This window comes from Harpia harpyja, chromosome 22 (assembly GCF_026419915.1).
Source record: "Harpia harpyja isolate bHarHar1 chromosome 22, bHarHar1 primary haplotype, whole genome shotgun sequence".
Lineage (NCBI taxonomy): Eukaryota > Metazoa > Chordata > Aves > Accipitriformes > Accipitridae > Harpia > Harpia harpyja.
Window position 1 is genome coordinate 2,753,086 of NC_068961.1, and position 14,958 is coordinate 2,768,043.

The 14,958-nt window shown below is 43.8% G+C and overlaps 1 protein-coding gene across 1 annotated transcript; it reads right to left on the reverse strand.

Annotated features, from left to right (window-relative positions):
* Nucleotides 1-2,677: 2,677 nt before the first annotated feature.
* On the reverse strand, nt 2,678-13,261 carry TLR7 (toll like receptor 7). The gene is made up of 2 exons (XM_052773544.1): nt 12,590-13,261; nt 2,678-6,293 (listed from the first exon to the last, which is right to left on the reverse strand). Exons 1-2 carry the CDS (start codon nt 12,590-12,592, stop codon nt 3,153-3,155), a joined length of 3,144 nt encoding a protein of 1,047 aa, XP_052629504.1. The 5' UTR covers nt 12,593-13,261; the 3' UTR covers nt 2,678-3,152.
* Between the last annotated feature and the right edge of the window lie 1,697 nt (nt 13,262-14,958).

Sequence of the window (14,958 nt, forward strand, 5' to 3'; positions counted from 1 at the left end):
TTCAGATTGTTTTTTCTGTTCAAGAAAGACTTAGATTGAGCTTGTGCCCACCAATGAAATGCTATTAGCTACTATGTATGAAACTACCTAAAATAAGCCCCAAACCCAGTTCTATGAGTACAGAGGTAATCAATCTGCAAAACACACATGGTCCAGGACAGTATGTGGCCCCCTTCTAGCATACCCTGAGGTGTTCAGAGGGAATGATGTAAGCTTGCCTCAGCTAATTGGGCTGGTACGTCCTCACTGAAGCATAGTAACTACCCAGGGATGTCATGGGACACAGAAATTGGATGAGGAGGGGGGGCAGGAATTGTTGTCTGTAGCTAAAAAAAAGAAAAATCGGTGTTTCAGTCTTCCTTGACCCCTCCTTATTCTTTTGGGTGTGGTTTTTGCAGGGCAAGGGTGCAGGTATGAGGAAGGGTTTTGTCACATGAAAACAGCTATGGGCTCTTCTCCTGGCGACTCGGGCACTGGCCGAGAGCACTGGCCCCAGCAGTGGGGAGTGCCATGCCAGCAGATTGCTCATTTCCCACTGCAGACCACAGCACCATTCACTGCCTCTCTTGGATATTCGCAAAAGTGTTGGCGCAGCATCCCTGGCTTCTCTGCTCTCTTGCGCTGCAGCACGCATAAGCCCCTTGCCATACTGTAAACTCGGACTTTTGTATATATATATACACGTTGCTACTCACGCCTTACCCATCCTTTGGATGTGTCTCAATGGAAAAGGAGAAAATACTTCTCTCCTCTACCTCGGAAAGGTGACCTTGTGCCCCTTATCAACTAGGCTGAGAAAGAGGATCTGCTCCAGGTAGAAATGGTGTGGGGAGGCAGAGAAAGATGGTGTGGGAGTAACTGAGGAGCAGAGGTTCCTGTTTCAAGCATTACCTTATGAAGAGAGTTATACTGCAGCTCATATCATATTTAGAGATACAGATTGTTTAGCCTTACAAACACAACCATCAGAAAGATACATTATTAAAATATGTATTATTAAAATATAACCATAAACCTCCAATTTTTTCAATGAGGGCTTCCTATTTTTCCTACTTCTGTTTTTAATCAATAAAAATGCTGTGACAAATTGGGAGGGAAAAAAACCTTGTTATCTGTAATATTATTATACGAAGCTTGGTTTTCTTGTTTGAGTTTGTATTCTTGTCTGTCTGGTTGCCTACAATTAAATCAAAAAGAGGCTATTTAAAGAAAGGACCAGGCAGAACAGGGAGGTGAGGAAACACAGGAGGCAGCTGAAATAAGCAGGTTCAAAGCAGTGAGGAGTGTCGGCTCCTTGTCAGAGCGAGCTGTCACCGAGACTCATTGCCAGAAAAGAAAAAGGGCTTTGAGAGAGAGGGGAGAAGCTGCCTGGATTACGCTGCGGACCGGAGCGTCGTCAAGCGCGCTGCTTCTCCCAAAACAGAGATCATCACAGCGAGCAGAGACCCGGCCCATGCCACGCACAGAGGTTTAGGCTGCCGTTGCAAAAAGCTTCAGCTGAAATACTGTCACATGTTTGATGAGGCTGTGCTGTGAACCGAAGAGGGGAACGGGCCCAAGTGTTTATGTTTCCGAGCAGTGTTTCTTCCCTTTTTCGGGACGTCTCTAAAGTCAGACCCGTTCCCAGCTCAGGTTTTTAGTGGTGCCCCAGCAGCTGCTGTGGGAGAGGGACCTGCCTGGGGAGCAAGGAGGTGAAGGAGGGCTTGAGGCTGCTCTGGAGCTCCACAGCGTGACTAAAGAAAGCGTGGGCTGGATGCTTTTCTTGTACAACTTGGTCTTATGCGTTTCGCACTTTGAGTGACTGTCTTTTGTTCTGGAGAACGTCTGGGCAGGCGGAGGCGAGTCGGTCACTTCAGCGCGTCCTCATGCCCCAGCCTTGGCTGGACCTGCTAACACCGTCCCCGTTCACACACAAGGGGCTGTAACACAGGACCTGGGCGGACGCGGGGAACCGAGCTCCTAAAGCCGATGGCACAGCACTGGCGAGGAACCCTGAGTCCTCAGGGAGGAGCCAGCCCAGCCAGCAGCCAAGGAGGCAGAGTGAAGAGCTTACTTGGAAGTTAGCAGTAAACGCTTCTTAACTTCCATCATGCCCTAGTTTAGCTGTCTGTTTCTCCATTCCTTCCACCTCTTCCACTTTCTCTTTTTTCTTTTTACCTTCCTTTCTTTGTCTCTTCCCACTTCCTCTTTGTTTTCCTTGATTTTCTCCATCTGCTTTGTGCCTCTGCCTCAGCCTACCTGCCGTCCTGCTCCCCCTCCTCGCTCCCACGCGGCAGCTCCGTGCACGGGGACTCCCTTTACCTTGTAACTCCTTCTGACCCACAGCCTGCAAGCCCTTCTGAATTTGTTTCTCACATACCTTCCCGCTTTAGCCCATACACATTCTTCAAAGTGTCTTCAGATTTATGAGCTTTTTGACAATGCAACAGCGGGAGAGCTCCCAAGCCCCTGACAGCAGCAGTCCCACCAGAACTTTCTTTCCCCACCGACTAGGGCTGTTGCCCACTTGGACAGAAGTGGTAGGCTCAGCAGCTGTAAGCCTGAGATTAAAGATAATTATTCTTACATTTTCCTGACTCCTAAAATCAAAGCGTGAGCTTTGCTTAGGGGATTTTCTGAGATGAATCTGTCACCAAACGCTTTTCTTGTTTTTCATAAATACACCAAACACAGAAACTTTCATTTTCTATTAAAATCACATTTACTCCAACAGTGATCTGAACAGCAGCAACTTTAGGCACGGCCAAACTCCTCCCGGCAGTCTGTGTACTAGAGCAAGCTGAGCAAGTGTCTCACCCACACTTGACCCAACCACAGGAGATGCTGGAGGCCTCCAGTGAACTGAAAGCTGGAAGTGGTGATTCTGTTCTAAACCAGGGACTTCCAGTGGGTAGTGCATCTTCTCTTGCTGTGCAGCAATCAGTGCCAAGCAAGGTGCATGTCGGCTAAACATCCGTGCTGGCAACAGTTTCTGTGCAATCTTGTCATAGCAAAACAAGTGAACTATCAGCTTTGGGACTAATTGTACATTTTGTTTTGGGGTATAATATCACAATTACATTTGTCCTCCACACTTCAACAGTTTCTATAAATGAAGTTTAGGATCTTTTGCTCACCATGCATCATAACAATATTTATAGGGAAGGGTAGAGCTAAACAGTTTCTTGGAGAAGCTTGTTATAAGTCAGCGTATTGCTCGTAGCTATTGCATTTTTCAGGCACTGCCAGAAGTAGGGCTGAGATCGAGGGTTAGTTGGCCATTCCAGAACAGAACTTCTGCACAGCCTCTTCCTCAGCTGGACATACCGGGACTTCTGCAAAACCTTCTCAAGAAATATCAAGACAATGACATCCATTTTTTCGTCTAGAAGCCGCTGGTGGGCCATGTAAAATGTTGTCTTGAAGCTGCCACTTTTAATATACTTGTTGGTCAGCACAAATATGGTCTTCTTGCTCAGCTGAATGCTCTGGGAAAGGTTGTCAAAGACTGGCTGTCCTGGGAGCCAGTCCCTTTCTTGCAGGCATAAGTTGAACTGTCTGGCTTTTTGATCTTCCAGCCTTTCAACCAGTTCTGTCAGCACCCAGTCATTCACAGCTGGATCTTCGTTGTCATAGGCAATGAAAGCATCGTAGCAAGCATCTGGCAAAGATAAACGCCGATAGCCCTTCAACTTGGCAGTGCAGTAATGGTAACTATACCACACGTCCCAGAAATAGAGATGGCTCGTCACTGTGAACACCATACAGCCTAGGACAGCTGAAGCTGACAGAGCATACAGGATCAAATACGAGGTGTCCAGCTCACAGGTATACAGATCCAAGTAAACCACGCTCTTTCCTTTATGTGCCCCTGGGCCAGCACAGGTCACATCTGTGGCCAGAAGAGGAATAGTCACTTGAGTCTGATTGATCCACCAAACAAACCACACGGCATCACAGTTGCACTTGAAAGGATTACCATGCAAAAGCAGCATCCTCAGGTTGTTAATGACACTTTCAGGGAAGCTAGATTTCTTAATTATTTGGATCTTGTTAGAGCTGAGGTCCAAGTATTTCAATTTAAAAGCACCTCTGAGAAAATGTTTGGTTAGCCGTTGAATGCGATTGTTTCGGAGCATCAGTTCTTGGAGGGATGAAGAGCAATTGGACAGCTCTCGGGGAACAGTAGCCAGAAGGTTATTGCTGAGGTCCAGAGTTACTAGTTTCTTCAGATAGTGGAGCCTTCCCCAGTTGAAACTCTTCATCTGGTTATTGGTTAAGTTGAGGATCTTGAGTTCTGGAGGCATAGCTTCAAAAACACCATGAGGCAAAAAACCGAGTGAGTTGAAGGAAATATCTAGTTGTTCCAGGCTGGTCAGATTCTTGAAGAATGACAAGTATCTAGCATTCCCATCCATCCATAAAACATGTAAATGATTTCCTCTGAATTCTAAAATTTGAAGAGATTGACTTTCAATTCCTGTGTCAATAGAGGTAGAAATCTCATTCTCATTCATCATCAGCTTCTTCAGATGGGCCAAGTTTTTAATAAAACTAAGGACTTGAGTAACACCTTCTGCCAGAAAATAATGTTTGTTATTGCTCAGGTCTAGAATTTCTAAAAGTTTTAGCTCTTTGAAAGCAGTTGAGTATAGCAAGTCAATCCTGTTGTTAGAAAAATCCAGGTATTTCAATCCAGTCAAATGGTTGAATTCACTTCCATTTAAAGTTTGACTTATTGCATTACCTGACAAGTTGAGGCATCTGAGGAAACTAAGACCATGGAAATCTGAGGGGTTAATAAAAAATATGTTGTTTCTGCTTAAATCCAGAGTTTCTCCGTATTTCAGGCACTCTTCCTTAACTGAAGATTGGTAGGAAGCAGCCTCTTTGTCTTTGGACCTGCAACTTCGCCCGTACTCATCGTACCTGAAATAATGCATCTCTTGTAATACTTGCCTATTGTATTGCTCTACTGAAATCCTAGGATTAGAGCAAAATCCATAAAAGTTGCTTTCACCTGAAGAAGGAGAAATTTTATTCATTGAGAGGTCTATGAGTTTAAGAGCTGGGAATTCCTCGAACACTCTCAGGTCAGCAACTTTAATAAAATTAGTCCCAAGATCTAACACTGTTAGATTTCTAAGACTGAGCAATGGATCTAGGTTTCCTTCTCTCAGTTCTTTGAAGACATAACCCCTGAGCCTGAGGGTTTCCAAGTTAGAGAGGAAGGAAAATGTCTTAGACAGATTCAAGGATGGTGAATACATCTTCAGTTCAAAATTAAAGGACAGATCAAGCTCTACAAGGCTGGGGATAAACTTCAAAAATTGAGCATCTCCAATCTCCTTTACGAGGAAATTTTGGGAGAGGTCGAGCACTTTGAGATTCCTGGTGTTTTTAAACCAGCTGCTGGGTATGTTATGAAGAGAGTTACTGTGAAGTCGCAAAGTTCTTAAATTTTTCAAGGCATAAAAAGCCTTTGAATGTATCTCAATTGTGCTTTTGGGGCAGGGAATACAAGGATATGGGGCATTGTAGCAACGTGGGCAATTACCACTTAGATCAAGAATTTCTAGGTTGTGAAGGGCACTTAAATCATGTTCCTCAATCACTTGAATCATGTTATTGTAAATATACAATTCCTTTAAAGTAGATGACAAATTGGGTGGGATATGAGTTAAGTTGTTAGACTTCAGGGACAGTATTGTTAATTTTTTCAGCTCCAGAAAGGCTGTTTTTTCAATTTCAAATGAAACATTGCATGGATTGCGGTAGTAACAGTTCTGTCCCAGATACAATACTTCTACGTTTCCTAGCTCTGACAAATTGGCTTTTTGGATAGAAAAGATACTGTTCGCTTCCAGGCTCAGCAGACTTAAAGTACTAGGAAGACCCTGGGGTATTTCCAACAGCTGGTTTGCATCCAAATACAATGACTTCAATCTTGTCAGGGCAGCAAAACTGCCATTCTCAATCTCCAGTCTCCTGGTGCACACACGATCTTTGGGCCCCATTCTGACAGGCACACAGTTGCATCTGAAGTCAATCTCCACGAGGTTTTCAAGATGAGCAAAGGATGTTGGAGTGATATGGCGGATATGGTTAATATTCAGGGTAAGGTTAGTAGCGTTTGCAGGGATCCCTCTGGGGACTTCCATGAGACGCCGATCGGTGCAGTCCACTGTCACAGTACCTTCAAAGGCTTTAACATCACAGGGTAAACTTTTGGGAAACCAAGCTCCTGACAGCAGTATCGGAAATAGGAAGAGCAAGACAAACGGCAATGCATTTGACATCCTTGCACAAGGTACCTAAATATAAGGAAATAGGGAGTTATTAATTTAAATGCAATGGGAACATGTCACAGGATATCAGATCAAGCATGTAATGGGTCAGCACAAATACACAGCTAACCTGGAGTCCTGTCTCTCACAACAGCTAGAAGTGGATGTGCAGGTAGGATGATAAGTTTGGGGAAGGCATAGGTTGGCATTTCCTCAAATGCTTGCTTTACTTTCTTATCGCTATTATTGTACTGTTAAAATAAATATCACTCTCTATAATGAATCATAAAAAAGAAAAACTACTGAAAAAATGACAAAGCAGGTGAATAAAGGCTATGTTTTGTGAATTTTCTTTTTTAAGGGGAAACAAGTGGTGTTAAACATCCAGCAGATTGCCATTGTATAATAGCGTAAATGAGCAAAGTTAATTTTTTGAAGCATATGAAACAGAGAAAAATCTATAGTCACTTAAAAGCTAGTGTGAATTTTCAAAACCACACTAACATGTCAGTGCCTAATTTGAATTTCACATTTTCATAAGGATTCTTAGAATCATAGAATATAATCATAGAATTATTTAGGTTGGAAAAGACTCTTAAGATCATCACATCCAACCATTAACCTAACAATGCCAAGTCCACCACTAAATCATGTCCGTAAGTGCTGTATCTACACATCTTTTAAATACTTCCGGGGATGGTGACTCCACCACTTTCCTGGGCAGCCTGTTCCAATGCTTGACAACCCTTTCGGTGAAGAAATTGTTCCTAACATCTCAACCTGCCCTGGCACAACCTGAGGGCATTTCCTCTTGTCCTACCGCTTGTTACATGGGAGAAGAGATTCACACCCACCTCGCTACAACCTCCTTTCAGAGGAGTTGTAGGGAGTGAGAAGCTCTCCCCTGAGCCTCCTTTTCTCCAGGTGAAACAACCCTGGTTCCCTCAGCTGCTCGTCATAAGACTTGCACTCTAGAGCCTTCACCAGCTTGGTTGCCCTTCTCTGGACACGCTCCAGCACCTCCATGTCTTTCTTGTAGTGAGGAGCCCAAAACTGAACACAGTATTCGAGGTGCATCCCCCCCCAGTACAGGGGGAGGATCCCTTCCCTAGTCCTGCTGGCCACGCTATTTCTGATACAAGCCAGGATGCTCTTGGTCTTCGTTGCCACCTGGGCACACTGCTGGCTCATAATTAGCCGGCTGTCAGCCAACAGCCCCAGGTCCTGTTCCATCAGGCAGCTTTCCAGCCCCTCTTCCCCAAGCCTGTAGCGCTGCATGGGGTTGTTGTGACCCAAGTGCAGGACCCAACACTGAGCCTTGTTGAACCTCATCCAGTTGGCCCATCGATCCAGCCTGTCCAGATCCCTCTGTAGAGCCTTCCTACCCTCCAGCAGATCAACCCTCCCACCCAACTTGGTGTCATCTGCAAACTTACTGAGGGTGCATTCGATCCCCTCGTCCAGATCGTTGATAAAGATATTAAACAGAACTGGCCCCAGTACTGAGCCCTGGGGAACACCACTTGTGACCCACCACCAACTGGATTTAACTCCATCCACCACCACTCTCTGGACCCGGCCAGCCAGCCAGTTTTTTTACCCAGCAAAGAGTACACCCGTCCAAGCCACGAGCAGACAATTTCTCCAGGAGAATGCTCTGGCAAACACTGCCAAAGGCTTGACAACAGCCACAGTCTTTCCCTCGTCCACTAAGCGGGTCGTCTTGTCACAGAAGGAGATCAGGTTGGTCAAGCAGGACCTGCCTTTCATAAACCGATGCTGACTGGGCCTGATCCCCTGGTTGCCCTGGACATGCCACGTGATGGCACCCAAGATGATCTGCTCCATAGCCCTCCCCGGCACCGAGGTCAGACTGACAGGTCTCTCGTTCCCCGGATCCTCCTTCCAGCCCTTCTTGTAGACGGGCGTCACATTTGCCAACCTCCAGTCAACTGGGACCTCCCCGGTTAGCCAGGACTGCTGATAAATGATGGAAAGTGGCTTGGTGAGCAGCCGCCAGCTCCCTCAGTACTCTTGGGTGGATCCCATCTGGTCCCACAGACCTGTGTGTGTCTAAGTGGTGTAGCAGGTCACTAACCATTTCCCCTTGGATTATGGGGGCTTCGTTCTGCTCCCCATCTCTGTCTTCCAGCTCAGGAGGCTGGGTACCCTGAGAACAATCGGTCTTACTATCAAAGACTGAGGCAAAGAAGGCATTAAGTACCTCAGCCTTTGTCACTATGTTTCCCCCCACATCCACTAAAGGATGGAGGTTCTGCTTAGCCCACCTTTTGTTGTTAATGTCTTTATAGAAACATTTTGTATTGTCTTTTACCACAGTAGCCAAATTAAGTTCTAGTCAGGCTTTGGCCCTTCTAATTTTCTCCCTGCATCGCCTCACGACATCTTTGTAGTCCTCCTGAGCTGCCTGCCCCTTCTTCCAAAGGTCATAAACTCTCTTTTTTTTCCTGAGTTCCAGCCAAAACTCTCTGTTCAGCCAGGCTGGTCTTCTTCCCCGCCAGCTCGTCTTTCAGCACATGTGGATGGTCTGCTCCTGGGCCTTTAAGATTTCCTTCTTGAAGAATGTCCAGCCATGAAGCCAAGTGTTGGTTTGCATCATGCGTCTGTTCCTGCCTGCACTTTTTCCACTAACTCGTAAAATAGAGGAAAAGATAACCTGAGCACCAATCCCTCTGAATCACACCCCCAGAGCTTTGTAGTCTTGATTGATTCTGCCCAGGTTCCAGCTTACCATGTCATTCATGCCTACATGAGCGTGTCTAGTAAGTGTCAGAATGGATATATGGTTGACCTAAGCCAGTTAATGGCTGTACTTCCAGATGGTTTAATACCAGCTTGCATTTTCACTGTCACATAAGGACAGGGGGCCAAGAGGGCACTGTATCAATGCGAAGTGTAAAAATGAAAATTAAAGACAGATTTAAGATTGAGCATGTCCCATAAAAAGAATAATAAACAGTAAACAATTGTGGCCAAAATCCTACAAGCATTTAAAGAACCTTCCAAAACACACTCTCTGTCTGTCAGGTCCTTGTGGTCTTGGCTACTTCATAGATTTGTGTGCATTATGGGAAGAGTAATAAGCTTTTAATATTTCACAACTTATTAGTTACTTCCTCAGCAGCAGTCAATGTCAAAGAAACCCTGTCCCTCTGGCCAGAGGCAGCCAGCCAGGCAAGCGAGCTGCCAACCTTGGCTTGCCTACCACAGGCAGAGGGACCATGACCATTTTCCTGCCTTGCACAGCTTCTTAACTGCCTGTGCCTGGTGCTGGTCAAGAGATTTAAGGACAATAAAACCCACAATAATCAACATCATAATTTCCCCCTGGAAAACTCAGTGTTGAAGGCTTGGAGATGCATGGCACACAGAATGCTCTTAAACAACCAGGATTAGTTATGCATGGAATAATATTGACTAAATGTCAATACCCAGTGAAGCAGCTGAAAATCAGATGATTAGGTAAAGTGTTCAAGCTACTCGGAAATGTTTTTTTGCTTTAGCTGGGACACAAGAACATATAAACACCTGCTCATACACTATGTGAAAACCCTGTGGAGTGTTGCCAAAGACATGCCTTGCAGGTGACACAGACTTGGAGGTTAATTAAGGCTTTCTGTTGTATGCTCTGTTTACTTAGACCACCGTGTCCCCTGTATAACTTTGTGTTTCTGTGTTACCTTAGATAACTATGCTAAATCTAGCTATGCATCTGTGTATCTGGAGGAGTGCTCTAGTGACTGGCAGGGCAGCAGATGGGAGAGAAGGCAGATCAAGTCTCACACAGCACTGCACTTCTGCTATCTAGATTCAACAGGCAAATGGAGTCACTTTGGGGATTCATTCAGTCAGCATTTGAATACAAACTTCAGTATGGAAGGAAAAAATGCAAAGTCCACTGCAGATGTTGAATTCAGTGTATTGTCACATGAGATTTTGTATCGGTAACCTGGTACTGTACACCACCACAGCCTTTCCTCTACCACAATTTCCTTTCCCATTGTCAGGAGGTGCTATGGTGCTTTCTTATTTTCAGCAGATCCTCAGAAAAAAGGCAATGTAGCTAAATATCGTGGCTGGTAGCCATGACTATCATTCATACAATTACTCAGGGAAAACTAACCTGGACTAACCAGGCTATGTCTGTGAATTCACATTTCATTATGTTCAACTCTTGTGAAGTCATTTGTTAAGAATCAAAACAATCTTCATTTGGTTTATAGCAATTCACGTTGGAAACTCACCCACATGGAGGCCACTGGGTAAGACAGTTCACCAGTGTCTTCAGTACAGTCTAACCAATCAACTTTAGAAGATGAGTAACTTTTCTGATTTCTTGATGTAGACAAGCACTTGGATGAAAATTATGAATAGGAATAATCAGAGTAAGCTGGGAGCTAATTTGGAGACGAAAAAATGCATTCATTTCCTCCCACCATCCTAGCTCTTTTTTCAGAACTTTTCTTCCTCTACTAATATGGGCAGGGATGTGGGCGGGAGAAGGAAGGACTCTACCATTGATGTTAATTACATGGAAAACTGAAGGTCTTTCTTTGAATGAAAAGGGACATTGCAGAAGAAAAATCTGGATATGTTCTTGTAAATATTTTGCCTGCCTTCTTTTCCAAGGGACACACTACATTATGCATGTAAAAGACTTTATTAGACTAATGAAAAACCAAAGAGCGCCTATCCTAACCGAATGGCCCATGGTCCCCCCGTTCCTGCCTACCTCTATCTCCTGCTCTGCCAGACCAGCGTACCCCAGGGGCCAGCACCGTTAGCCAAGGCAGGTGCCCGTGGAGCACAGCACGGGGGTGGCAGGGAAACCGCAGGGACTCTCTGCACTGCAGGACATGTCCGTCCATCACATGGATGCCATTTATCTTCATCTGTTGATGCACGCCACAGCAGACCATGAAGTGCCGACCCTCGCCAGCCACGGACACGGTACCTGCAGCCACCGAGGGAAATACTGACAACCGCCGCGGATCAAACTCCAGCAGCTTGTCTTCCTTTAAAAGAAGGAAGGAAAACCTCTGCTTCTAACTGGGAGTCAAACCACAGATTTGCTGCTCTTGAGGAACAGTTAATTAGAATCACCCTTTAAAGATTTGCTAAACTGAATTAAAACCTTCTGTCCAAGCAATAGAGCAGGGCTTGGGCAAGGTGAGATTGCAGTCTAGATTGCCACAAACTTTCCACACAAACTCATTCTTCGCCACTGCACTCAGACACCTAATTTTAGGCACTTATCCAAGTTCCTCAATTGATTGCCATCAACGTGGGCTGCACTGATGTTCGAGAGAGAGCGGGAGAGGAGAGCGGCCCCTCCGCCGGCGCTGCTGGGCTCTGAACACGGAGGGAGCTCTGCCCGACCACGCATTGAACGGAGACTAACGGTGCAGGTTTTGGTGCCTAAAATTAGGTGCAATGAACCTGGGCCTTAAAAGCCTTCATGAATAGGTTTGTAGGTTTCTTAAGAAGTCAAAAATGCCTTTTGAAATGTTCGCCACGCTCAGATTTTCAACTTTCATGTATTGCAGTATTTTTAGGAACCTAAGTGCTCTTGCAGAGCCAGCCTAGCTCCTACCATCTTTGTATATCCTGTTTCCCAATACCCTTTTAATGCATTAGCTATTTTTACTGTAAACTGTTACACTCTGGTGCTGTGTCCAACTATCTGCATGTGTAACACCTTGTGCCTATTATAGCACCAGAACAAATAAAAAAGATTGTTTTAATGAGAAGAAAAAAGCAACGCTGACTTGTGCAACGTCTTTGCAATGAGAAGCTAGTTTAAAAGTACAGCTAGAGGCATGCATGTGAACTGCTCTTTTCTCTGTCATCTACACTCGGCTTTATAAGAAGTTCAAAAAGCACTAATCTGCTGATATTAACTAGCATGTGCACAAACCCATAACGATTTAGGGTATTCTTCAAATATTCAGCAACAAAACAGCTAGGTGTTTCTGAAGGAAGTTTTTCTGTAGGGGTTCCATATGCATTTTAAGAGGTGACAGGGGGAAGGCTAGAGAAAAAGAACACCTCGGAAGTTATAGCAATTAGAAAAGACATTATTATACTCTCTGTAGCGCACCAGTACAAATAAATGCTAGCCAGTTAGTATTAGCGCAAATAAATGCTTTCCTTTCCTGTCATCATGTATTGCAGCTTCTAACCACAATAGTAAATTTGAACATTTAGAATGCAGAAAAGGAGATTATGTTCTTGAAAGTCTTCTACAACAGTTCCAGTCAAAAAAGGTCTAAGAGCAAATTTAAAAGGAAATTTTAACATACCATTTTCTGTGTGCTTCCAGGTCTGGCAGATTTGTTGTTGGAGGAGACTGTAAGTCAGAGCAGAAGAAAACAGAAGAAAAGAGGTCCCCACTGGTTCAGCTCAGGTGCAGAGGAGAGTAGAACATGACATAACTCACTCAGGACAACAGCAGTAATCACTACTCTCTCACGACTCTTCAGCTGGACTGCGACTTGAGAAATAATTAAATGTGAAACAAGTGCTGCAACCCACATCCTCAAACATTTGTACTTAAAATTAAAAAAACAGTACCTCATTTACTCCTCCACACCCCATAAAAATAACTGACTAGTCTTATTTTTTCCCTTTTAAACAAATGCCTCACATTACTTATACTTCTATGCACAGTTGTGACAAAAGTTTTTTTTGTTTTCCTTTTTGTCTCATATGCTGCAATTTGCTTTCTTCTTTGCTACTTTTGAACATGGTTTTAATTTCAAACTGTGCATTTTACCTAGCGACAGTGTCAAACCATAAAGAACTATAATAAGACCTACTCCAAGAAGATAAACATCCAAGCCACGGGGAACCCCAAAGGAGGGCAGTTGCAAAATACTTGGTGACAGAGCGTAAGATCAATCAGCTACGAGGGAAATGTGTTACGTACGGGTAACATTCACTTCAGACAACTAAGATTTGCAGAAGCTCACGTTCCTTCTCTCTGCCCCCCCCTTTTTTAGTGTAAGCTGCATGAACAGACAGAAATTGTTAATTGACATTAACAATATTTTATATGTTGAAGTTTAGTAATTTGTGTTATTATTATTTTGGGGGGTTCATTTCTGCTGCAAATACCTTCAAGAACTGGGACAAATCTCAAGCTGAATACTTTGTGGAAGAAATGTCTATTAAGTGAATGGGACTTTGGGGAAGGGAACCAAATTAAACCAGGAAAAAAAGGAGAGCGGTAAGGGCATAGGAAACAGCATACAAAAAGTAAAAACTGTGTGCGAGACTGCAGAAGGGATAAAGATGACATGGCCAGACTTAAGCTGGTGACAATCCAGCATTTCATGGAACATGGTGCCTGTTTGAGAGTTCCTTACTTAGAAGTTTCTAGGACTATATTAGTCACCTTTGTGCCTGATTACTAAAAGTACTGTAATAAAGTATGATCCCTCTGCTATTTACTGGTAACTGAATTTTTCTTTTCATATGAGATGCAGTGAGGTTTTTCATTGGGGGTTATTATAATAAATGCAGACATCTCACTGAAATCCTGCTGCATTCTGCAGTGCCATTCAAAGCATTTATGGTAGGAGGAAAACCTTCCTTGCAAACACCCTACACGAGTTATTCCACTCCAAATATTTCACAGATTGTATGTCACCAGAACGGAAAGTTAGCTTCCATGCATTTATAGTTATTCACCTTATTATAAAGCAAACGTGCTTTATTAGTTGTGAAATAGTACCTAAGAGAATGACTTGGCACAAGTTGGATTGTGAAAGTTGATTTCTTCAAGCACCTAACCATGTCCCTGGTATATGACACTGGAACATCATTCAAACATGAGATGCTTAATGCCCACTCGCTTTGGTTGTAAGTAAGTAGGTTTTCTAAAGCACAGTGTCGAGTCACCAAACCCTGTAATTTTTGACAGGTGCTCAGTGTCTTTGGAGATCTCCCTTGCAATCTATACCTACAAACTTTGGAAATTTTAATAGCTGCACTGGCGCTTTGCCTTTTCTTTCGGACTAAGGCTGATTTTAATTTTTTTTTTATTAGGCACTCGCTGTCACCCAGCCAAGAGCACGAGTTTCAATTCCATGCAGAGCGAAACTGCCTCTTTAGCTGAACGCTAATAGAAATGCAGAGCGCTTTTTTGCTTTTTTTTTTTTAACCTAAGAAATGCAGGAAGCAAAATACAGCAATATTTCCCTTTGAAAGGTGGGGGGTAAATGCAGGGGAGCTCAGCAGTCCAGAACTTCAGAACTGTAATTTGATTTTTAGAGGAACAAGGAGTCACTGATATACTGTTTTTAAAAGTTCAGGTTTCCCTCGGATGTTGTGCAAAATCTCTTTTGCCTCCTGTGAAACACAAAGTAACTGAAAGCAGAAAAGTACTTCCTACTGCGCCATGTGCTAGGGGAGGTCCCACTGGTAACAATGCATGTATTTTGCCACCCCTGTGAGCAAAGAATATAATTTAAAATAGAGCAAGAGTCTTTACTCTCCTTAATCTGTCATCTACAGGTTTGGTTTTCAGTTAGATTGAAATGGGACTGATGCACATTACATTTTCTTTTTTTTCCTCTTCTAAATGAAAACTTACAGCAAGTTGCTTTAGTTTCTTTATCAAAATCAGGATTCTGTTGTGTTTATCTTAAAGCTGGGTAGTTTACCTGAA